Source organism: Zeus faber (genome assembly GCF_960531495.2).
Source record: "Zeus faber genome assembly, chromosome: 17".
Taxonomy (NCBI): domain Eukaryota; kingdom Metazoa; phylum Chordata; class Actinopteri; order Zeiformes; family Zeidae; genus Zeus; species Zeus faber.
In genome coordinates, this window is record NC_137204.1 from 24,815,984 (window position 1) to 24,841,167 (window position 25,184).

The 25,184-nt window shown below is 47.2% G+C and overlaps 2 protein-coding genes across 2 annotated transcripts in view; both read left to right on the forward strand.

Annotated features, from left to right (window-relative positions):
- Positions 1-3,488, forward strand: part of LOC307243246 (bile salt-activated lipase-like) — a gene marked incomplete at both ends in the record, with an annotated part of 9,248 nt that extends 5,760 nt beyond the window's left edge. The window contains 4 exons of the mRNA XM_080017951.1: positions 228-414; positions 1,507-1,710; positions 2,256-2,465; positions 3,320-3,488. Of these exons, the coding sequence (XP_079874077.1) occupies positions 228-414; positions 1,507-1,710; positions 2,256-2,465; positions 3,320-3,488 (770 nt within the window). The remainder of the gene's footprint in view (positions 1-227; positions 415-1,506; positions 1,711-2,255; positions 2,466-3,319) is intronic.
- Positions 3,489-8,187: 4,699 nt separating this feature from the next.
- On the forward strand, positions 8,188-23,584 carry LOC307243058 (cholesterol 7-desaturase nvd; the record flags this gene model as incomplete). The annotated part of the gene is made up of 7 exons (XM_080017709.1): positions 8,188-8,608; positions 15,927-16,115; positions 16,550-16,728; positions 18,142-18,267; positions 21,446-21,565; positions 22,822-22,998; positions 23,423-23,584. The coding sequence occupies 7 exons, from the start codon at positions 8,188-8,190 to the stop codon at positions 23,582-23,584; spliced, it is 1,374 nt and encodes a 457-aa protein (XP_079873835.1).
- Between the last annotated feature and the right edge of the window lie 1,600 nt (positions 23,585-25,184).

Sequence of the window (25,184 nt, forward strand, 5' to 3'; positions counted from 1 at the left end):
GAAAGGTCGCGCTTATGTAAGGTATAGATACAAACAGGCGTCTCTCTCTGCCTCGGACATTGAAGAATTTTGTTCGGTTTGGTTTTATTTCCACCTGTCCACACTGACAGCACCGCCGCACCAAACACTTTACCGCCGAGAAACTTACCACTCTGCTGCAGCTCCTCACTGGGCTTCAATGGAGTCCAACGGGGGCGAGCGGTTAATCCTGTGTCGACTTCCTCCAGCTCCGATAGTGAGCAACCTGCTTCTGGCCGGCGTGATCGATGGAGACTTCCTTCCCGATCATCCCGGAAAGTTGTTCCACAACGCGGCCGAAATGGACTACATCGCCGGTGTCAACAACATGGACGGACACCTCTTCACCGGCTTGGATGTCCCTTCCATCAACTCAGCCGTGCTGAGCACCTCCGTGTGAGTTTTCATCCTGGAGCGCCGTTCGGTTAACTGTAATGTTGTATTCGATAAAGGGAAAATATTATATTTTCAAGCCTCAATAATAATAATAATAATAATAATAATAATGATAATGATAATAATAATAATAATAATAATAATAATAATAATAATAGTAATAAAAAAATAATTATTTTTATAATAAAAATAGCTGCAGGCAGTAATAAACAGGGTCCAGTTTATTCCTTTTGGGTACATATTACAGTTTTTTGGTTGTTGTGAAATGCATTATAAGTTACAAAAGACAAACATCGTGGACTTACGTCCGGACCAATCGACATGGACTTACATCTGCATGTTTCTCTTCTGCCGTTCAGTTTAAATGTTCCCGAAGAACCATGTTTTTGTTCGTACGATCCAGCACAAGTTACAAGTTTTTCTTTTTTCCAACCACTTGGAGACGTATGGTGGATTTAGCTCGAGGAAACTGTTCATACATGAGGTTTCTTTGAAACAACTGTTTTTATTTGACTTTAAACCAAACTTTGTCATTGTTGTAACCTACCTTGTTGTGTGTAAGTACATGTGTCTCGTGTGCGTCAATGCTGATGGGTTACGGGTTACATGGGTTTAGGATTTATGATAGTAGTCTAACTTACGTAATTTTAGTGGTGACTTTTTTCGTGAATTACATTTGAATTACATTTTCAGTAAGTCTAGTTTCCATGAAATACAATAAAACGTTGTGGTATTTCTACGAGTAATTACCATTGCATGTCTTATATATTTTTTTCTGACACCTCACTGGATCTCAAACCCATCATTTACTTGCACATTCGAGTGGATTTGACTCAAGTTTTTGTGGAATACTTTTTTTTTTGTATTTTTAAATATTGGAATTGAGAAAAAAATGTATTATTATTATTGTGATCGTGCTCATGATAATGATTATTATTATCATTATTATTATTGAGCTAATGATGATGATAATGATAGTAGATAGTGGTATTATATACTCGTAACTTTAACTTATTGATAATTAATAATCTTATTACAGCAACAAGTGACACTGTGTATTGATAAGATTGATCCGTTGATTCCTGATTGCAGAGGGGATCTGCAGAGGCTCCTGGGCTCTTTCACCCAGGAGAAGGGGAAGGCCGGCATGGAGAAGGCCTTCTCCACCTACACCTACAACTGGGGCACCGACCCCACCCAGGAGACCATCAAGAAGACCATCGTGGAGGTTGAGACGGACTATATCTTCCTGGTGCCCACGCAGTCCGCCCTCTACCTGCACGCCTCCAACGCCACGTGAGACCACGCGTCCCCCAACACACACATGGGTTTTACGTATTTGTTGTAAAAAAGCAGCCACAAACTTTTAGAGGCGCCTTCATGTATCACAAAGCGTCACAAGTGCCCTCACATTTATAGAATCGTGTTTTGTATTCATCCTGTAAAGCTCCTCATGTTTGTATGGATCTAGAAGTTTCTTAAGGGGTCTTTCTGTGTGGAGCCTCCATGTTCTCCCCATGTTCACGTGGGTTTCCTCCACGTGCTCGGGCCCCCCCACCCCACCCCACCCCAAAATACGTGCACGTTAGGGATGGACACCATACTGCCGATGCCCCCCCGCAAGGCAGCGGTCAATAGCTGACTGGAGCTGGTCCCCGGGCGCTGAATCGCATATCATATATGGTCATGTAGAAAGTCGTTTTAAACAGGCGGCAAAAAAAATCGGACGTAGGCAGCCAATGGGAACCGGGCATTAAGACCTCAGGTGCGATCTCAGGCTCAAACGCACAAGGCCAGGCGTGACCCGCCACCTCTTTAACACCTCAATGTCCACACCGCAGAACCAGGCGGACCTACTCCTACCTGTTCTCCGAGCCCACCCGCTTCGCGGGCGTGGCCAGACCGTACCCCAGCTGGGTGGGCGCCGACCACGCCGACGACCTGCAGTACGTGTTTGGGAAACCCTTCACCACGCCGCTGGCGTACTGGCCCCGGCACCGCGACATCTCCCGCTACATGATCGCCTACTGGACCAACTTCGCCAAAACTGGGTATGGGAACGTCACAGAACCACAGAGACAACAATTTGATTCAATGGTTTCAATCACTATTTATGTACACATGTGACAGGCTTTGCATTTGTGAATATCAATTGGACAGTGAGAGCCACGAGAGTATGTGGCACCGAGGTCAGCGTTTCCCAAGCGCTTTCTCTGCCACGGCACATCTTTTACAACCACTAAAAGAAGTTTATAAGAATCTTGTTCCGACGAAGAGAGAGATGCTGTTCTGCTGGAAGTGGTGAATTACATGAATCGGGCGCAGCCTTGCAATTTAGATCTTGTAACACAAGAACTAGTTTTCATTATATCCTTTTTTTTTTTTTACCAATTTTGAAACATTTGACGGTTCACCTGGCCAGCTCTCGTGGCACAGTGGGTAGTAAAGGGAATGTACTTTTATAAGTAGGTTTGAGAATCAATATTTTGTACTTTTACTTGCGATTATTTATGAAACGATTGTATCAAAATGTATCAAATGTCAATTTTACTCAGTTACATTGTGTCAATCTCTTGTGTTTACATTTTTTAAATGTGTTGCGATTAGTAGCTGTAGTATCTCCATTTTATTTTGAAACTTGGCGCTTAAAACCTTGATTTTTTATTGAAAATCTCCACTAACTGAGTAACAATCTGCCTCGATATGTTCTCGCTCTCGTTCAAGTCGTTTTTCTACTTAAAACTTTCAATTCATTCAAAACTTTCAAAAATTCAATTCATCGCATTCGTTTTGAAATTCAAATTCTCGATACCGAGACGAAAGTGACGGTCATCAGGCTTTGGTGTTTGAGTGTTATTATTGATTACCCAGAGCTGTACAACCAAACATACCGTTTTGGGCGCAGGGACCCCAACAACGGGGATCTGAAGGTGCCGGTGACGTGGCCCCAGTTCACGCCCGCCAAGCCCCTGTTCCTGGAGATCAACTCCAAGACCAACGGCGACTCTGTCAGGGAGAAGATGCGGCTGCGCCACGTGCACTTCTGGACCAGCGTCCTGCCCAGCCTCCCCTAAACGGGGACGCGTGCACGGGGGGCCTACGCGCCGCGGCTTCGCCGTCCGTCGAACAGCATCGTGTCAGAGTCGGTTCATTAAAAAGAGAGAAAACTGTGCAATGAATGGTTTTTGGTTTTTGTTTATTGTTGTTTATTTTATACTTTCTATAAAATATTTTTATAATTTGTAGTTTATAACTCATTGTTAATAATACGATGACTATGTTGCTATAGTAATAGTATAATTACTATATACTATAGTTATATAAATATTCTATAGTATATATATATATATATATATATATATATACGTACATATAATTATACTAAAGAAATCAAACAAAAAACAACAGCAGTGCCATTGAAATGACTATTTCTGCTTTTATTAATAACAATAATAAGGGTCACATTTGGCAGAGTCTCCCATAGAAGCGATCTAAGGGACAACAATGGAAGCGGAGAGGGAGGTAGGGAGGTAGGGAGGTAGGGAGGTAGGGAGGGAGGTAGGGAGGGAGGTAGGGAGGTAGGGAGGGAGGTAGGGAGGGAGGGAGATCCCCGTTCCAGGAAAAGGCTCGTTGTGCAATTGCAACGAGAATATCAATTTGAGGAAAACGGTCGAATACTTTCCCGGCGCCGTAAACTGATGTTGTGCAAGGGCAGATAAGGTGCTGTGGTATTGCCGAGCTTCTGTCTTATCTCAGAGCAGAGGTTTCCCTGTCTTCAAGTGAGAACCTGTCCATCTGTTTCCAGTGCTCAAGGCTGTTTGGAATCATACCGCGTCGAGGAAGGTGAAAATAGAAAATGATACGATTTATTATCATTTACGACCCTTGTGTGTGCATTTGAGGGGGAGCAGTCGCAGTGCTCTTTGTGTCTTTCTGTTGTGAAATACCTTGAGATGGATTTGATGGCCTCACGTTAAAAAGCATGGATTGTTTTTGCCACCTCGAAGCATCGTGAGCGTAATGGATGCATTCTAATATGGGATTTGACTCAGACTTTATTCAATGTCATTATCATATAATTAGTAAGTTCCAGCCGTACATGTTTCTGTGGGGGTGTTTTCCTCTTAGTAATAACACAAAGTTTATCCTGTGAAATGGATAGCTGCATTCACTGCTTTTTTTATTGTTTACAAAAATATTGTAAATGTATAGTTAACAAACTTTATAGACAATTACAGACAAACAAACTTTGGCCACACACACACACGTACATATGTATGTATGTATGTATGTATGTATGTATGTATGTACTGTATGTATGTACGGTATGTACTGTATGTATGTATGTATGTAGGTATGTATGTACTCTTTGTACTGTATGTATGTATGTATATGTGTATGCATGTATGTATGTATGTATGTATGTATGTACTGTATGTATGTATGTATGTATGTACTGTATGTATGTACGGTATGTTCTCTTTGTACTGTATGTATGTATGTATATATGTATGCATGTATGTATGTATGTATGTATGTATGTATGTATGTATGTATGTATGTATGTAAGTACGTATTGGGAGTATCCACTGGTATATAACTATGTACACATGCGCAATGGGGAAAAATATGACAAACACAAAAAATCCTAAAAATGTATCCCTTCATGACCTCAACCCTCTGGTACAACCTGTCAGCTTATGCTTGGATATTTGGAAACTTGGGCCCGACAATGCTACTCCCGCCTTGAGAGAGGGACTGATCAAATGATCCAATGAGTATCCAATGAGTAGGTATTATATCTCATTTCATGTTTCAAGTTTTGGGGGACGGTTATGTCGAACATTTTGCCAACATTTTCCTCATCATCTCGTTCCTTTTTTAACAGCCTTTTTTTTGCTCATGGCCACGGAACGTGGAGCTCCACGGCCAAAGTCTCCGCCCGGGGCTGTTGTATCCTTGGCCTCAACTACTGGCTGATTTTGAATGATTTCACATATTACAAAACAGCCCGGACGTGACCTAGGACGAGGACATAGGGCAGTAGCATACAGATTGTGTAACACGACCTGGCAGCTTTAACCACAACGCCTTCTCACATGGGCAGAGACGGGTTTATATAACGGCCCAACTACACCAGGTGTGTTGGGGCAGTGTGCGGGCGCGGGGCGCGGGGCGGGGCGTGGTTTTTCACCGGCTACACCGGCTGCGTGGTGAAGTGTACCGGACACGTTGATGATGAGAGGAAAAAAATAACAGCGTTAAAAAAAAATTTAAACAAACAGTTTGATAAGTTTTATCTCTGAAATACCAACAATGCTTTTATTCGTTATGTGTGAAACATATAAAACAATCTTTGTGATTTCTGCTTATTACTTGTTTAAAAATGACATAACATGTTGATCTTGTTTAGTCTGTCTCACATTATGTCCTATGATCTCTGCAGACACTTTAAGTTAAAGGTGCAGTGTGTAGAATGTACAGAACGGACCTGACAGAAATGGAATATAATATTCATAAGTATATTTTAATTAGTGTATAATACCATTAAAATAAGAATCGTTGTGTTTCCATTGCCTCAGAATGAGACGTTTTCATCTACATAGGGAGCGGCTACGCGTCCACGGAGGCCGCCACCTTTCTACAGTAGCCCAGAAGGGACAAACCAAACACTGATTCTCACCCCGTACCTATGGTCGGCCTCGGCAGCCTCGGTAAGTCCGGAAAAAAAAAGAAAACAAAGACATCAGAAAAACCTCTGATTTAATCGACTTATATTTTATGGTTTTTGAATAATTGCACTGGGGAATAAAAAAGCTCATTTGATGCTTCATGCAAAAATTCACAAAATATATTTGATTTTCAAGAGTTAAAATGACATTAACTTTGAGTTGTTGTCGTTTCTGGCCCTGTAGTGAAAGACCTTGTCCCGAACCCTGTTGTTGACGGAGGCTTCCTTCCCGGCCATCCCGTCAATTTGTTCCACGAGCCCTGCAGATATGGATTACCTGGCAGGGGTGAATAACAGGGATGGACACCTCTTGACAGTGATGGACCTCCCTTCCCGCCGTGACAAATTTGACTCTCGCGTAAGAACCCTGCCGCTCGATCATCTTCCGTATCAATAAATTTTCGGAGCATCCGGTTAATTTAGACCCTAAAATCCAAATGGAATAGGTTTGTCGCCGGCAAAATGATTGCAAATGCTCAAAAGCAGACATCTCGAAGTGTTCCAAACCAGTCGTTGAAATACGAACCCGTTTTTCAGCCGTTGACTTTTTGGAGAGGTTGTAAATTGACTTGTTCTTCATCTTCATAATTTTTTCTTCGTATATCACTAAAGCTCTTGCTTTGAGCTTTATGACTCCCACTTTTCACTGGAACAGACAGATTTGACGGGGCGACGGGGGAGGCGCGAGCGGGCGGCGGCGGGTGGGCGTGGGGGCGGGGACGTCTGATTTATTTTGGAATGTGAAGGACGTGTCGTAACTCCGCTCTCGCTGTTCCAGCTTTGAGGAAATGAAAGGTCCTTCATCGTTTCATTCACATTTTATTTTCTATTTTACACCCACTCATCAAAACCATCACTCACCGACACGCCCTCGTTGGCCAGAAGTCAATTACTTTGTGGGATTTGGCCAAAAGTGGAAGGGCGCGGTTATGGTGGAGACACGGGATACGAGACCGACAGTCTCAGCACTCCATGGCACCAGACTGTCTATTGTTGACCCTTCCTTCCTTCCTTCCTTCCTTCCTTCCTTCCATCCATCCATCCATCCATCCATCCATCCATCCATCCACCTATCCACCCATTCATCAATCCATCCATCCATCCAACCACCCATCCATTCATCCATCCATCCATCCATCCATAAATTCCTCCCTCCATCCATCCATCGATCTATCCAATATTCTTCCCATCATCAATCCAGTACACATACTTTGTTACTGTACTACAGTACATTTTAAAGTATTTGTACTTTCTTAAGTACATTCATTTTCAGAGACTTCCTCTCCGCTACGTTTCCAAGCGTTTGTCTTATTTCTTTATACTCTACTACATTTCTAACAGTTGTGTTACGTTAGTTTTTGGAAAACTCAGGTTGTAGATTTATATACATTTATCAAAATTATATCCTATTCTATTGTATTAATAATTGTAATTAGAATATGCATCAGCACTTACCTGCAGAAAATAAGGCACAGCAGCACTTTGCATGTTTGTAAGTATTATACCAGGGCACTGGGCATGACACACACTTTAACTTTAAATGCTTAAAGTACATTAAGAGCAAGTACTTGTGCACTCTTGCTTCAGTAGAGATGTCAATGTGGTTCTTATACAAGAGTACATATGTGTCAAGGTGGGTGTACTTTTTTACTGAAATAAATTGTCTGGCCGGGTGGCAGGAAATAACCGGGACGCGGTGATATTTTCCACTAGAGGTCACTGCTGTCGTGCGAATGTCGGTGCACTTTCACTGCGGCAGACGCACACTGCACGGAGGGGAGTCGGCGAGGGAACGGCAGCGCGGATTCCAGTCCGCGTGGAAATCACCTATTTACAAGTGTTGCACCGTGGCGCGGGTCAGCGACCCGCAGGGCCGGGGGCGCGGCGCAACGCCGGGGCATCTTGTTACCAAGGCGCCCCAGCCCGCGCTCCCCATTCCCCGGGTGACAACACTGACAGATGCGTTTTTCTGAACCGCCCCGAGTGTCTGGCAAGAGGCCAAAGCGGCGACGCACACTCTCCCACCGCGGCTTCCCGGGAGGATGGACGGTGCCGGTGGTCACCCATCCCGGTGGCGCTGCGCCGCCGCGGCCGCCGTCCTGGGGGCGGCCGCCGCGGGGGCGACGCTCCGCGTCGACGCGGGCGAGCCGCCGGACCCCCTGTGGCGCCGGGCGGGTCTCCCCGGCGCGGCGGCGCGGGCGGCGGCGTGCGTCCTGGCGGGGCTCGCCCTGCTGGCCCTGGGCTGGCTGCGCCGGCTGCTGTTCTGCCCGCTGGAGCTGCTCAGGGCCCCGGAGGACGTGGGCTACGTCGCGGAGGGCGGCCGCACCCGCGCGCGGGCCGCCAACGAGGTGCGTCGGAGGCGGAAGACGGGCGCGCTGCCCCCGGTCTACCCCAACGGCTGGTACCGGCTCCTGGACTCACACGTGCTGGGGCGCGGGGACGTCCGGAGTGTCTCCGTCCTAGGTAGGACACCCCCGCTCGGACACCCCCGCTCGGACACCCCCGCTCGGACACCCCCGCTCGGACACCCCCGCTCGGACACCCCCGCTCGGACACCCCTGCTTCCACCCGCGTTTCTGCCCTCGCCGCATTGCGCACGCTTTGCGGTGTTTCCCGGGGGTTCAGTTGGCCCAAATCGGAGGTTCCCAACCGGCGGTCCGCGCCCCCTAAGTAGGTCCTAGAAGGAGTTGCAGGGGGTCCGCATTGAGGACCACTTTATACATATATATATATATATATGTTTTTCATATATTATACATTTCGTGCATTAAATATATATAATACTGTATACTAGAAAAGCAAAGTATGTAAAAAAAAAAAACCCCACAAAATTATACATCAGAATCACTTTAATTTAGGCCAAGTACATTTTAAGATACAAGGAATTTGTCATGGCAAGGGTTGATGTGTTTCTCTACAGACAATTAATAAAAAATTAACAAAAAAAAGTAAAAAAATATGATATTTTATTAAAAATATTATATATATATATATATTTATACACATACTGATACTTTTGGCGGGTTTTTGTTGTTAGATTCTCCACTTTTTGTCAGTGTCACTGCAATGCTAAACCAGAGGCAGATAAAGTACATATTTCATTTTTATTTTATTTTTTCTTGATTAGGTTTGGGAACCCCTGGCCTAGAGGATTAGTTAAGGTTTTATAGCTACGAGACAGGATCTGACAGACAGTGATTCCAAATCCTGGCGGGGAGGGGGGTAAGGCGGTAGGAATGGTAGGAAAGTTCAGAAACGATATGGTCAGCGACACAACGCCAACCACACATGATATGGAAGCATTTCTGGAACTATCAGGCAATGTGAATCTGCCATTAGACGAACACAGGACAAAATAAAAAACATCAACGAGGGAACTTAAAATATCCCAAGAAAGGGCGAGATATGACATCATTTCTTCCCACATTAGGTCGGAAATTGAGGGAGTTTTATTTCTTTAAATAGGTTTGAGGTCTGCATTACAGTACCATACAGTTGAACGTGACAAACTCCTGTTGGATTCTTTAACATTTAGAATTTGTGCAAAATGGAAAGAAGACGGAACGTCACGGATCACACGGTTGCACCGACGCTTTGTCCCCGTCGTCAACTATTTGCACTGTTGGCTGCTTAGAAACGTGTCGTCTATAAACTCAAACTCCCATTGTTGCGTGTCTTCTGTTTGTTTGTCAGGTGCCATGGTCACAAAACTATCAAGTCAAACAACAAGTGATAACAATGGTAACGATGGTTCACAAAACGAAAACCCGGGTTGACCTTTTGGCTAACCCATCGATCAATAGAAGATGATTTCACACCTTTGGAACAGATTCACTCACACACACACACACACAGGACGACACGGTGGATAACTCCCACATCAGCCCTAAACTCGAACCACTGCAAAAAACGAACCGTCATGACACACCATGCCAGCAATCAGAGGGAGGGAATTTTAAAGTGGTAATCCGTCCGTGCCGATGACTCATAAGACGTCACTCAGTTTACGGACCACAACTAACTACGCCGCTTTAGCAAATTCACCGCGGCTGCCTTTAACTTCTTGCACGTGGCGGACCCCGCCACCAGCAATGGGGAAGCACATGCATGACGCAAATACATTGAGTGGCTGTTTCTTACAAAGTGTCAGCAAAATTAGCTATCCAGTATGAGACTTTTCAACAAAATTAAAAGTCAATACTCACACTGAATACCACTTTAATGTCCAAATAAACCCATTTTTAACACTAATATAATTGTCAGCATATTTTAACAGCAATCTACTCTGACAAACTGGTAATTCTGTTTAAAATGCATTTAAATTCTTCGTACAGCGGTGCTTCTCACTAGCAGGTTGCCAGATTTGGGTTTTGCGCCATCACTGTCTCTCATTTGGGAAGCAACACTTAACCGCCGCGCTGTTAAAGCTCAAACCTCTCTCAGATGTGCTGTTTAGTTGACTTGTGTTATCGCCGTGGGGGCGTTTGATCTCCGCAAATTTCACCCTTTGGTGCTAAATATAAAAGGTGATGTGCTTTGGTTTTTTTTTGATCGGCCTAAATTGTCTAAATTTGTCTTTGCCAGTGTGACGCTGTCACGGCGCCTTTTAGCGTGGCGACCCCGGGTTCATCGGGTCAAAAAAAGAGACGGCTGCTTTAATGTTCCTGTCACACATCCTGACAGTATACAAGTGAACAATGGATTACACTCCTCCCTCCACCTCCTCTCCTCCAGAGCTCCTAGTTCTGCTGGAGCGAGGAGTGGATGCATTGGTTTGGATGTGATATACCCATACCAATGATTATATAATACGTGTATATGGTAATTACATATACTGTATATGGTCTTATCCACTCCCATTTCAATCCTTATGTATCATATATTTATTTATGTATGAATAATAATCATATATTCATTTATTTATTCATGTTTGAATAATAATTGTATATTTTTTCATTTTTTTATATGGGCGGGGACACTATTGTTTTTGTCTGGATCAATTATAGCAGGTCAACGATTCTGGCGCTCAGAAACCATCAAACCCGAGGACATTAATGAATGATGAGGGCAGACCAGACACGCCGTGGTCCAAGTTTGATCCACGTCGGAACACATTTGTAGACGGAGTTGGGAGGAGCTTTTGTGTTTTTTTGTTTTCCTCACACTGCAGTCTGCTGATGGCCACAGAGAATCGTGGCTACTCCGTGTGTCATCATCCGGAGCCAACTCGCAGCACACGCACAGCAGCCGCTCGCCGATCAGATGTCTCATTCAATTTGGAAAATAAGTACATCCTCGATAATAAACCACATCGTTATTATTGGTACAGAGAGATCGGAGAGTGGAGAGTTTTAATTTATTTATTATTATTTTTTTTTTGGAAGGGTTAAAAACGTGGGACACTTACGGGAAAATATTTAAACGGGAGGACAGCCGGAGAGAAGGGGAAAAAAGCAGAGAATCCCAGGAAAAACGGGAGGGTTGACAGGTTTGTGATTGACGTCAAATAGGTGCCAGCCCCAATCTGGGCGGTGCCGGATTATGTTCCGGCAGGATCCGGCATGAATTAAGCCCTGGTTATGTGTCGCCTTAATAAATTCTTCATCGTTTCGTCACACACGTCACACCTACTAACCTGGACCCCATGCATTGCTGCCTGCAGCTATATTTATTATTAAGGCTCCATCTTGTATTTGTTCGGATTTTTATCATTCTCCTCTTAATTCTTGGGTGCAAAAGTGTCCGGAACAGAACGACTGCTTGAGCCACGGACACGGTGGAGGCGTCGTTGAAAGCGAGACGTCACAGACATCTTGCGGTTCAGGTTTTATCCAAAATCGATTCACATACGGAGCAGAAAATAGTGAAAAACCAACAAAATGTGACCGAAAGTAGCTGGACCTTCGTGCTTCCCCAACACGGCAACGCCCGAAAAACCTTCGATCGGTTAACAGAACGAGATGAGTTTTGGAATGAGACGTTTTGTGACATCATCATTCAATTCGCTAAAAATGCGCAGGTTGTGGTTCAGAACGTCCGTTCGCGTCGTGTGCGGTGCGTGGTGTAGACTCCATGGCTCTGTCCTGGTTAGACAGTACAAACTAGGCGTGTGTGTGTGTGTGTTGATGCACCGTCTTACCTGGTGTCTGTCTGCAGGGATCTTATATTGATATTTTAGACAGATATTCACATACAACCCCATGTGAGATGCGGCGTTGTGCTCCTCTGTCCTTTGCCGGATTCTCGGAACAAATCTGAAAAAAGTATCCTGAAAGTTGTGAATGATGACGTAACCCGTCGAAAAACTTGGACACAAAAAAACATGAACCCACAGAAACTCGCGACCAGTCCGCCCGACCGTGGGAATGAATGATGCGTTCATGTACTAGGAACGCGTCGGGAAACTAGAACCCGTGAAATTGTAATTTGTGACAGAAAGACGCCAACGCTTTTTCCGCTTTTTCATTTGATCCGCGGAAAGGCGTCACTACTAAAAGTGCGTAACTTTGCTTCACTTCGTGAGCTTCCCGAAATGCGCACTATTGCCCCGGACGACACCAAACGCCAACTTCCTTCAATGTGAGTCGATGTCTATTCACACAAACGATACGGTGAGTTATAACAATGACAAAGTTTGGTTTAAAGGCAATTAAAATATTGTGCAATACGACAAAATCCTAAAAATTAGTCACTAACACGACTAAAACGGACCCTGTGTATTTCTGCCTGCAGATATATATATCTATTACTATTGTTATTGTAATTATTGAATATATACGCTTTTAGCCGTTAGCATGCCATCATACATGATTGAATGATAGTATTAACCATTTCATTACTTGTGTAACTTTCTGGCCCTGCTCCTTCCCTCACGCCCGCTACTGCCCCAGATCCTGCTGACCCGAGTTAAAATTCCGTTGGGTCTGCTGTTGCTCCCTTTCGCTCCATCTCCCCACAGCAACCAGCCACAGCAGCAACTTTTCTCCGCAGCATCAAGTACATTCGATTGCGCTTCACGCCTCTCCGTCCGTCCTGCCTCCGTCCATGACCCAGGGACCCTTTAGATTCCACCACAAGTCTCCTCACTTGGCACATGTTTGTTGGCGTGGCCCAGCCGGCCAGACACTAATCTGGGAGTAATTTGATCACTGCAGGTCAGCAAATGCCAAAACCAAATACAGGAGGGGCTGTCGATAGAATTCTGCAGATGTGGCCTCGGACGGCGTATCTTTCTGTCGTCCGCGCAGCCACGCCGCGGGGGCTTGGATTTCGATGGCCGCGTGAAATGTCACTCTGTTCCGGGAACGGAATCTACCAAGTTGAAGAGCAGCGAGCCATCAGCAGGGGGGCATTCTCCAGGATGAACCACTGCTGTCTAAAGCTGGGGCTGCATTACGTGTTATTTTCCAAAGATCGGCAATGAAAACCACCGACATTTACAGATTTTCGGTCTCTTCTGCGCACACACACAACAACTCCTTACTCGTGCCCTTTGAGGGGCACAAATCTGAAGACAGAGAACAGACGGCGGGAGTTTTGCGGTACTTTCCGTGTCATTATCGCGAGGGGCAAAATATCTCACGCTAGTTTGACACCAAAACAAACATGGATGCCGTGCAGCTTGCCACTTCGGCTGTTTGTGCAGCGAACTTGCAGCGCCGACACCAATCAGACCCTCATGAGTCTGCCCCAACTCTACAATTCGCTCCTCCGACTTCAGATGTTCACATTCACCCGCTTGCCGCTGTCTTTGGCTTTGCTGTCGGGCAGGCGCGCAATCTAATTTTCTGTTTAAAATTGCCGTTGTGATCTCGGTCTTTGACGGACGCACACCAGAGGATTTTGGAAAGACTAGCCCCGATAAAATCAAACATGTTTGATTGAATCGTGACCTGGCTGATGGGGATCTATCGAGACGTATTTGAGTCTTTCACTCATACACACCTATCGATGACTGCTACGACTTGGCAGTGAGATAACCGTGTACTACCCTGTACCACCCTGTACCACCCTGTACCACCCTGTACCCCCCTGTCCCACCCTGTACCACCCTGTACCAACCTGGACTACCCTGTACCTCCCTGTACAACCCTGTCCCCCCTGTACCAACTTGGGCTACCCTGTCCCACCCTGTACCCCCCTGTACCACCATGTACCACCCTGTACCAACTTGGGCTACCGTGTACCAACCTGTACCACCCTGTACCACCCTGTACCAACCTGGACTACCTGTACCACCCTGTACCAACTTTGGCTATGGTGTACCGACCTGTACCACCCTGTACCACCCTGTACCACCCTGTACCAACCTGGACTACCCTGTACCACCCTGTACCACCCTGTACCACCCTGTACCACCCTGTACTAACCTGGACTACCCTGTACCACCCTGTACCACCCTGTACCACCCTGTACCAGCCTGTCCCACCCTGTACTAACCTGGACTACCCTGTACCCCCCTGTACCAGCCTGTACCAGCCTGTACCACCCTGTACCACCCGGTACCAACCTGGACTACCCTGTACTACACTGTACCATCTTGTACTACCCTGGACTACACTGTACCATCCTGTACTACCCTGGACTACCACGACTCAGCCCGATCACAGTAAATATTCCTTGATTTCACACATTTAAAAGGAAAAACACAACATTTCACGGCGATGATTGGATACAACTTTTTCAGCACGACCAATCAGGCCGAACCGTCGTCATCACATGCAGTGAGCTTTCATCCTGCGCCCTGTGTTTTGTGTGGACATCCAAAAAGTTTTTCTGTCGCTGTTGCTTTTCTAAGGACTTCCTGCTGCTGATTCCAGCTCCGTCGCCATGGAAACACAAACCCTAAAGTCAACGTGACACGTGACAACGGTTCCATTTCAACACCTCACACCTGTTTTTTTTTCAAATTGTCAATTACACGGAAAGAGACGGATTTCACGCTCCCTGACACAAACCCTATTTTTCCTGCCTTTTTATACCTGATGCCTTTTGTACCTTTGCTTGGATTGAAATAGAGATCCCCGGCTTGAACTCGTATCCGGCCTCATTACGACGCAGCTGCAAGAACCTTTCAGCATCCATGCCCAAAAACAAAGAGCGTAATGGCTATTCAGAAGGGGGACCATGAGGCCGTCTCGGAGAAATAGTCGTCTGATTCTGAGATTTTAGATCTCATCACTGCTTGAGTGGACCAGAAGAACAGTCTGAGATTTGTTCATTTCAATAAAGCATTTAAAAGTAACTAAACTCTACCCATTCAGACCCTGTAAGTAATGCCTGCGGCTAAATAGGATTTAATTTACCCTCTTGATAGATTCGTTATTTTTTCTGTCTTCCGTTTGTGCTTTGGCTTCAAATCAATCCATCCAGGCGGTGTCGGTGGTTCCCCCACAGCATCTTGGCCCCCCACCCAAATTTGACCCAGTTCAAGAGCTGAGTGACGCAAGTTGTATGGTTGAAACCCTCTTATGAGCTTACAGACCATTAGCAGGACTCCATTATGAAGTTTGCTGCAGAAAGCCCTGTAGTGTCTGTAATGCAGAAGTCCCGTTCTTTGTGCAAAACAAAGGGATAAAGCTCGAGTCAACGTCGGTATTTACCCCACGCAGATCTCTCGGGGACAGTCAGGCCTCAGGTTTTTCGTTCCTTTCGGACTTCTGCTTTGCTGCAACCAGGTTATGCTGTACTACTTTTCCCTTGAGCGGCCGGAGATTTTCCACTATTCATGCGCTTCTTTTTTTTCTTTTTCTTTTTTTTTTTTCACACCAATTTCACCCAGGTGAACAGGTGGCAGTTTTTCGGGGCCAAGACGGGAAGGCCTATGTGGTGGATGCCTACTGTCCCCATCTGGGTGCCAACTTGGCCGTGGGAGGAAGGGTGGTGGGGGGATGCATAGAGTGCCCGTTCCACGGATGGCAGTTCCAGGGTGAGGATGGAAAGTGTGTCAAGGTCCCGTACGCGGAAAAAGGTATGATATCATGGAAATGTAATACATGACATTTATTTGTCATTCATAATCGATATTGGCAAATGATGACTCATCTTTATTGACCTATCTGCCTCATAAATGTGTTGTAAAAAATGTAGAGATAGCTTATGACCGTCATACCAGAGTAGAGCATGATTACTTTTACTATTGTGTACTCATTGATCTTTTGATTCATTCATACGTTCATTTTTCTGCATAATTCTTGTTCATGTGCTTGAGGAGCCATTTTTCAATCAAATACATATAAACAGCGCTTATCCTGGCAACATTGCAAAAAAAAAAAATGCATTCTTCCTTCTTTAATTCATGTTAGAAAGGAATTTAACAACACACACAAACACTCTACAGTATCCAGTTTCCTGGTTATTTACTAAAACTCATTCTGATTCAGATTGTGGTCTTTGTCCCTGCAGTGCCAGAGTTTGCTAAGGTGCGCTGCTGGCCCAGCCACGAGGTCAACGGGCAGATTTTGGTATGGTTTCACTGCGACGGAGCGGATCCTGCATGGACCGTCCCAGAACAGGAGGAGATTACGCGAGGAGAATGGGTCTACCGAGGAAGAACAGAACATTTTATCAACGCCCACATCCAGGTCGGCGTATGTATATATATATATCTGTGTGTCTATGTGCCAATTTTGTATGTATGTACATTGCTTTTGGTATTGTTTGCTCGGGTAGTAGGAGAATATGACAAGTAACTTGGTAACACATTGGCACATGGACCTGAACACACATCCATACACAGATAGCGCCACAGTCAACCCATTGGCAGCCACAGCCAAAGCACCTGCCACAGCCACAGTCAAGCCAGCCGGGGCCAGCACCCACTTTGACCCCCTCTGGCCACACAGACCAAAGACACGGAGGCGCTGGCTGTACCATGGTCCAAAATGACCCCGCCAACGCATGCATCGAAGACTCACCACGCAGTCGACCTCAACAACCCGCTATTCAGACAAATGTGCAATTCATACCTGGAACACCATAACCATCCAGACTCGAATTAGAAGCGTAAAGCGATAAAGCGATTGCGCTGCTTTTGTGGCCACTAAACCGGTGCAAATAACAGAAAAGGCGAGCGTCTAATTCACGAAGCACCGCAAACAGTGAAATGCACCGCTAACTGCATTTAAGTGAGGTATTATTCATACATTTGGTGCAAAATTGCCCCCTTTCTGTGCAAATGATCCTCATTGCAAAAAGCGTCTAATTCACAAACACCAGGACCTAAAAAAAAAAAAAAAAAAAAAAAAAGGCAGTGCTGTGCGATCCTCTTCAGAGAGCTGGTGCAACTGAAGCACATTCATAAGGGGTGTCACGCCCAGACTTTCCAGGGATCTGTAAATAATTTTGACATTACCATTATAATTCTTATTACTGTAACGGCATCTGTAGGTCACGGAACGGGCAGCATTCCGTGCTTGGTTTTCAAAGCGCACTTCTGCAGACACTTTGAATAATTTATTGTACAAAATAGGCGTGAGAAACGTTGACAGAAACGGTTTCGTAATTCCCATCAAACTGAAAAGATATTGGAAAAAAAACAAATAAAAGTTATAGGGAATTGGAACAAAGTGGTCAAAATTGGCATTGAACCACATTTGGACTTGAACCTAAGGACCATGGACAGCTCCACAGCCGAGCGGATGGGATCAGATACCTGTCATTGGGATTTGAAAATAATGGAAATTCTCCTGCACGCCGGGGGGCGGGGTTCATATCTTTTGTGAATCGGATGCTAAGACGGCGAAGATAGCGGTTGCGAGTGATTCATGGTGCTTTTAGCGGCAGCAAACCATTCTTTGCGAATCCACCCCTCAGTGTTCCACAACCCTTACATCACCAGGTAGCCAAGGACCGGTGCGGCTCCGAGCGGGGGCCACAAAGCATCGACATGTCCTTGTAAAAGCCTCAGGGCCATAGCTTGTACACCAGCGGCTGTAAGGTTACCACGAGGTCCACAAGTGCAGGAGCTCAAAACTGTGTTCGTGACTTTCTGGCAGGAGATTCCTGAGAATGCAGCGGACGCGGCTCACCTGGCTCACCTGCACACGCCGGGCCTCGTCAGCGGGGTAGATCTGCGCTACACCAACAGCAAGACCTGGGAGTTTGTAAAACACCATTGGAAGGTGGGTGCGTTTGACTGAGGCCTGGTCCGATTGGCTCCGCCAGAAGCTGTTCAAGCCGATGGAGGAGCTCGGCGATCCCCCCCCCCCGAGTCGACAGCGCACGTTGTCGACGGATGACGGATAGAATGAGAATTTCATTTTCAGCAAGTATCTTGTAGCTTCATGAAAACTACAGTTGTTGCCTTTAGTCTATTTATTTTTCCCCTGTAGCTGCTCTCAGTCTTACTTGGGGAAAGTTTTAATGCATCGAACATAGCAACGCGTTTAGATGCGGAGACAGTAGCATCTATAGTGTAGGCAGGTATATGCAAGACCAAAATCTTATCAAATGGGGTTTGTGGCCTAATGCGTATGGAATTGAGGGCCCTCGATATGCCGCGGCGGCTCCCGGATGGAAGAGATGCTTTTTCAGGTCATCGACGTCTGATGCGTGAGCTGCATTCTTCCGGGACGTCAGTCAGCCTGCATTACAATGTCAAGATAAAACAGATAGAAGCTTACAAAAACATTTCAGTGAAGAATTATAAATCAGGGGAATCATGAATTTGCGAATTTGCGAATCCTCCGCATCGTCACGGACACGCGGCTCTCCGTCGCGCCCCCACGACGGCGGAGAGCCGCGCACCGTGCCTCCGAATGAAGCAACTGAAAGCAGCGTGGGACGGGTCACGGGCAGGGATTGTCGGTACCCTAACCCGAGGCGCGAGGGGCGATCACGCCCCCCTTCCTCCCGCCGAATATTCGAATGGAGTTTGCATATTGAACAGCCGAATCCGATCGGGTACAGATTCGATTGTATTCGATTCAACTAATTGTCGTCGGACAGAGTACAAGTACTGAGGCAACGAAATGCAGTTCTCTGCGTTTTACCAACCTAGTAAGTGACGTATCTAGAAGCGGTGGGCTGCCATGTAGCGGCGCCCGGGGAGCAGTTTATGGGGTTAAGTGTCTTGCTCAAGGACACATCAGCACGCTACCAGGAGGATCGAACCGGCAATCTCCCCGATGACCAGGACGACCCGCTCCAGGACGACCAATCATTCGCCCCGCAGCCCGAATGATTGGTCAAAGCCCCGGTATCTCGTGCGTTTGCGATGGGCCGAGCGACCGCCGCCGAGCCACCTGTAAGCCCCTCGTCCCAAATTTCCCCAAATTTTGAACGTACGTGGATCTCACGTGGGGCTGCGCCACGAATGTTTACATCAGTGTGTTGTGTGACCGGTGCCAGTGTGACATGGCAGCTTAGTGACAAATCGGCAGACATCCCCCGCCCCGGAAAGACTTTCCAGTTTGGCAGCCGGGGAGTGAGTCCGTCATCCGTGCCGAACTGTGATATTATGTGTCGAGACTGAAAGTGGACTCGTGAGGGGGCAGAGGTGCCGCCTCTGAGCTCTCGCCATATTTGTTTACAACGGTCGCAAGGACAGCGGCGCGAGACGGGCGGCAGGCGTTGCAGCGGGGGCGATGGCGGCTACTTGCTCCCAATGAGCGGGTTGGGCCGGACCCGCCCGCCTCTGCCATCGCCGTCGAAATGCGAAATGTGAATCGGTGAAAGTCAGCGGCTTGTCACGCGACTTTGCGTCTGGAAGAGAGTACAAGATAATATAACACTTTATTAATACCTGGAGGGAGATTCAGGCGTCAAGAAAGGGATATAAATTAAAATGAGATAAGGAGTGACACATATATGTACACCAGGGGCGGATGGTATAAATGGGCAAACTGGAAAATAAGTTAAAAATAAAAGTCCCCTGCAGAGCATGTAATGTACTCATACTCCACGTCAATGACTTCTTCGAAAAAGATTCTTTTTTCGTGAGAAATCAGAAAGGGAAGAAAAAAACGCAGGTTCCTGAGCCCCTCACTAGCCCCAAGACAGAAAAAGGAAATGCAAAAGTGGCATCTGTAACACAGCGACACGCCCACCCATCTGCAAACGCACCTGAATGCGTCTATTCCGCATATTCGGCTCTGAGTCAGCGAGTCGGCCGTTTTGGCCTTGGTTGCGGTGAAACGCGATCCTGCAGTGTGGGCGATTGACAAATGTCGGCCTTTTATTTAGCCCTCGCGTCCAGAAACACCCACCGGCCGCCGCTGATGTACGCCATCCATCCATCCACACAAAGTGAGTGGCGACCAGCGAGCCCAGTGTGAGGCTGCGGCAGCTAGTCTTCCAGTTTCTATCGCAAAAGCGGCGTGCAGCAGAAAGGCGGCCAAACCAAATTGAGTCCGGGGGTCTGGACAGACAGATGGAGAACGTGGCGGCGGTGAAGCCGGGGAGTCCTGCGTGTTCCCAGCCCCGCCCGCTCATCGCGTGCGAAGTCAAGGGTACGACGACCGGGGCGATGCCCCTGCGTGCTCGCGCTGACGCAAGTGATTCACGGCGGGGCTGGCGCGGTGAGTAAAAGACCTCGTGGAAGCACGCCACCGTCGCTCGGCGGCAGCCCCACTGCCCCCCCCCGCGTTCAGCCTAATCCCAGGAGACACGCAGCGCCGCGCCGGCAGGGAGTCACGCCGCCGCTACCTCCGCCACGCTGACACAGCGGGAAACATCGGTCGCGGGAGCTGGCCCTCCCGCACGCCCGCCCGGGCCGGGAGCGGGACCTCGGCTTCCCCCTCGGCGCCTCCTGCCGCCGTGCGCTGCGCGTCGGGCCCGGCGCTCGGCGCACGGCGGCAGGAGGCGCCGAGGGGAAGCCCGTGTCAGCTGACGGCCTGTAAAAACAGAGGCCGCTCCACCTTCCGCGGGTGACAAGTCGCGCTGGCGGATGCGTTTGCGGTTGTTGTGGCGGAGGACAATTCACTCTCGACGGCGAATGGCCCTGAAATATGAATAGAGACCCCATTATTTATATCTTCACCCAAGTGGTCCCCCGGTGCGAGCAGGGTAATCCACTCCGAGCCGTGCGGTCATCCCAAAGTAATGCACGCTCAGTGTAGATTCAATTTGCACAAGTATCAGTATCATTCCTCTTCAAGGTGCAGTTTGTTCTTCATAGAGTCGTCTCTGCTCATGCAAAATGTTGTATCATCATATCATATCAGTGTGTGTGTGTGTTTGTCCGTGTGTGTGTGTGTGTGTGTGTGTGTGTGTGTGTGTGTGTTTGTCCGTCTGTGTGTGTATGTCTGTGTGTGTGTGTGTGTGTGTGTGTGTGTGTGTGTGTGTGTGTGTGTGTTCCAGGTACAATGGGAGCCAGAAACAGGGCCAACCCAGCATTGCTCCAGGATGCTGGTGAAACATGCGCTGACCGTGTTCGGACGCCACTGGCCCCTACTGGACGTTGACGTGGTGGCCAGACAGGTACTACTACTAGTACTACTAGTACTACTAGTACTACTACTACTACTACTACTACTACTACGACTACTATTGCTGCTGCTCCTACTGCTGCTACTACTACTACTACTACTATGACTGTTGCTGCTCCTACTGTTCCTACTACTACTACTACTAGTACTACTAGTACTACTACTACTACTACTACTACTAGTACGACTACTTCTACTACTACTACTACTGCTGCTACTACTACTACTACTACTAATATTACTACTACTACTACTATTACTACTACTACTACTATTATTATTTCTAGTACTACTACTACTACTAGTGATACAACTACTACTACAACTACTACTAGAACACATGCACACTGAAAGACACATAGACACAAGTACAAAAACTATATGGAGTACAAGGAACTAAGAGATCTTGACGTAACCAATCACACCACCCCATGCAGTGCAGATGCAAACTCTCTATATTCTGATGATTTCAACTCACAGAATAATATCGCACAGAGTCTGCGTTTTCTCCCGGCAAAATAAGTATCACGTATAGTCCCGTATGAGTGCCTCAAGCTCAACGTCAGGCCTGAGGGGAGGACTGAAGCCGGAGGGTGAGCCGTCAACAGCCACTGGAGCTCCTGCAGATGTAGGGCCGGAGGAAGGTCGAGCGGACACGCGGCACGCATCCGAATAACCGTCCTCACTATCAACGCACCGTCCTTCACACGGGCGCACGATCAAGCGCTGATATACTGTGGACGCACGGACCGTCTCCACTGAGAACCGGCACACACTGACCTTCGGCAGTCGAGCGGAGACCTTCAGGGAGACAAATCGGCCGACGCCGATAACGGCGCCCATAATAAAATGCCTCAACTTTGAAATATGTGGCCAAACGACTGTAGAAAAAGACAAAAAAATCGAGAAAGAGTCAGAACTACTCAAATTTCCTCTCATAGAGACCGCGTCACGCATATAAATATGTTTTTGTTTTTTTTTGTTTTTTTTCCAATCCCAGTAGTGTTCACGCTGCAGGATCGAGCAGGGCGGCGGTCACAGGTGATTTCGCACGGGATTCTACCACACACTGTAGGAGCCGGGTCTTAAGTCTAGCGGCGATATAAAACCAAAACCCAAAAACCGGACCTTCCACAGGGAAGCGTTCTTCAGGTCCCCGACGTCAAAAGGTTCCCTCGTCAGCTCAAAGATCCCGACGTCGGTGCAACTCGTCGCTCCCGCCTCTAACCCTCTCCGTCTGCGGCGCAGGTGGGACCGGGCGTGGTGTTCCTGCGGTTCGACCACAGCTTCCTGGGCAGGGGCGTGATCATGCACTGCGTCACGCCCGTGGAGCCGCTGCTGCAGTGCGTCTCGCACGCCATCTTCTACCAGGCCAACGTCCCCCCGCTGGTGCCCAAGTTCATCCTCCAAGCCGAGCGCATCCAGGTTCGCACAACACTGCCCCCCCCCTCGCCGCCGCCAGAGGGAAGAACCCGATAACACAACGTTTCATTTAACTGAAAAAAAAAAGGGGTGTGTTCGTTCCCGCTGTGGCTGGGGAAGTGAGCGGATGTGCCTCTGCAGAGTGCTATTGAATAAGTGGCGGGAGGAGGCGAACATGATGAAATATGATTGATGGTGTTACGTGGAATGAAATTAATTTCCTCGATTACCAACTGCATAATCAACTTCAAGTGAAGACGGACAAAGTCCGGGCGCAGAGATTGCTGTGACCGTTGTGTCCACCCGAGATAAGGCGATGTCCCGCCTTTTAAAGGGACAGTTCAGAATTAAAATGTGTATTTCAGGTGAAGGAACATTTCATTAAAAAAAGCTCTCTGTCCAACCCCCTCAACCTTTTTCCGTCCAGTTCGAACGCGACGTGATGATCTGGAACAACAAGAAGTACATCTCCAAACCTCTTCTGGTGAAGGAGGACTCGGCCATCCTGAAGCACAGGCGCTGGTACAGTCAGTTCTACAGCGAGAACAGCCCCAGGCTGCGCTACCAGAGCGACACGCTGGACTTCTGACCCTTCCCCACCACGGAGGAGCAAGAGGAGGAGGAGGAGGAAGAGGAAGAGGAAGAGGAAGAGGAGGAGGAAGAGGAGGAGGAGGAGGAGGAAGATGAAGAGGAAGAGGAAGAGGAGGAGGAGGAAGAGGAGGAGGGGAAAACAGATCGCCAACCCGGGAGGACGACCAAGGGTCAGGGCTTCCACTGATCACATGGGTTTTTGTCGGCCATTTTTTCACGACCGATGCCTTATATCTATCCGTCTGTCTGTCTGTCTGTCTGTCTCTCTGTCTGTCTCTCTGTCTGTTTGTCTGTCTGTCTGTCTCTCTGTCTGTCCGTCTGTCCGTCCGTCCAGCATAGATAGATACATAACTTCACATAACATCAACCGATGATACACTCGGTCTAGTTTGTATTATTATCACCAGTTCAGGAGACCACACCACAACGAAAAGACCAAGTTTGTTGGTTTCTTGAAGATGAGAAGAAGCAAGGATTATGGAATGATGGGATGAACATGAGGTGATGGTGATGGTGGTGATGGTGACGGTAGTGATGATGATGATGGTGATGGTAGTCATGGTAGTGATGGTGATGGCAGTGATGGTGATGGTGATGGTAGTGATGTTAGTGATGATGACGGTGATAGTAGTGATGGTGATGGTAGTGATGGAAGAGATGGTGACGGTGATGGTAGTGATGGTGATGGTGATGGAAGTGATGGTAGAGATGGTGAAGGTGATGGCAGTGATGGTGATGGTAGTGGTGGTGATGGTGATTGAAGTGGTGGTGATGGTGATAGTAGTGATGGTGATGCTGATGGCCAAGGGATGAAGCATGACCGGCGAGGTGGGGGTGGGGGACGGGGTGGGGGGAGGAGCCTTCAGGGCGTCGGGCATCAGCCGCGCCCTTTAGATCCCCCTGGTGGTTTCTGAGGGGTGGAGAAGGGGGAGAGCGAGAGAGGTGGAGCTGGGGAGGCGGTGGCGAGCAAAAAAAAAAAAAAGCAGAAAATCCGAATGTCAGGTGGATGTGACAGGTGTGTATGTGCGTCGTGTGGATTGGTAGCGTGGTTGGGTGTGGTCTCTTCTCCTGAACTCCAGTTATTTCTAACTCCATATAAATCAGACGCAGTGGCCTCAGTCTTGTTAATTGGTGTAAAATATCTTGATCTTCATCTCATGTGTAAAAGACCTTTTACACATGTCTGACTGAGAGGTGACGAATGTGGCCTCGCAGTTTTATTTATCAGTTTTATACACACACACACACACACACACACACACACACACACACACACACACACACACACACACACACACACACAATAGTGGAGATTACAGCCGAAATGCAGTTAACTTTTTCAATTGTTCCATTGAATCCATTGTTAAATTTATTCGTAATGATTTTTGGGTTTTTCAGTCAAATTCAGTCGAGTCAAATTCTATATTGATCATGTCTACTCTGTACTGTTATAAAAACTGTATGTACAGTACTTTGTTATAAAAGTAAAAATGCAAGTACCAAATTTAGATTTTACCCAATTAAGTACTGTCGCAGGTGAAAAGGTGGTGCAGTACTGCACTACAGTAAGCTTGTGCCTTGTTTTTGTCTGTTTTCCA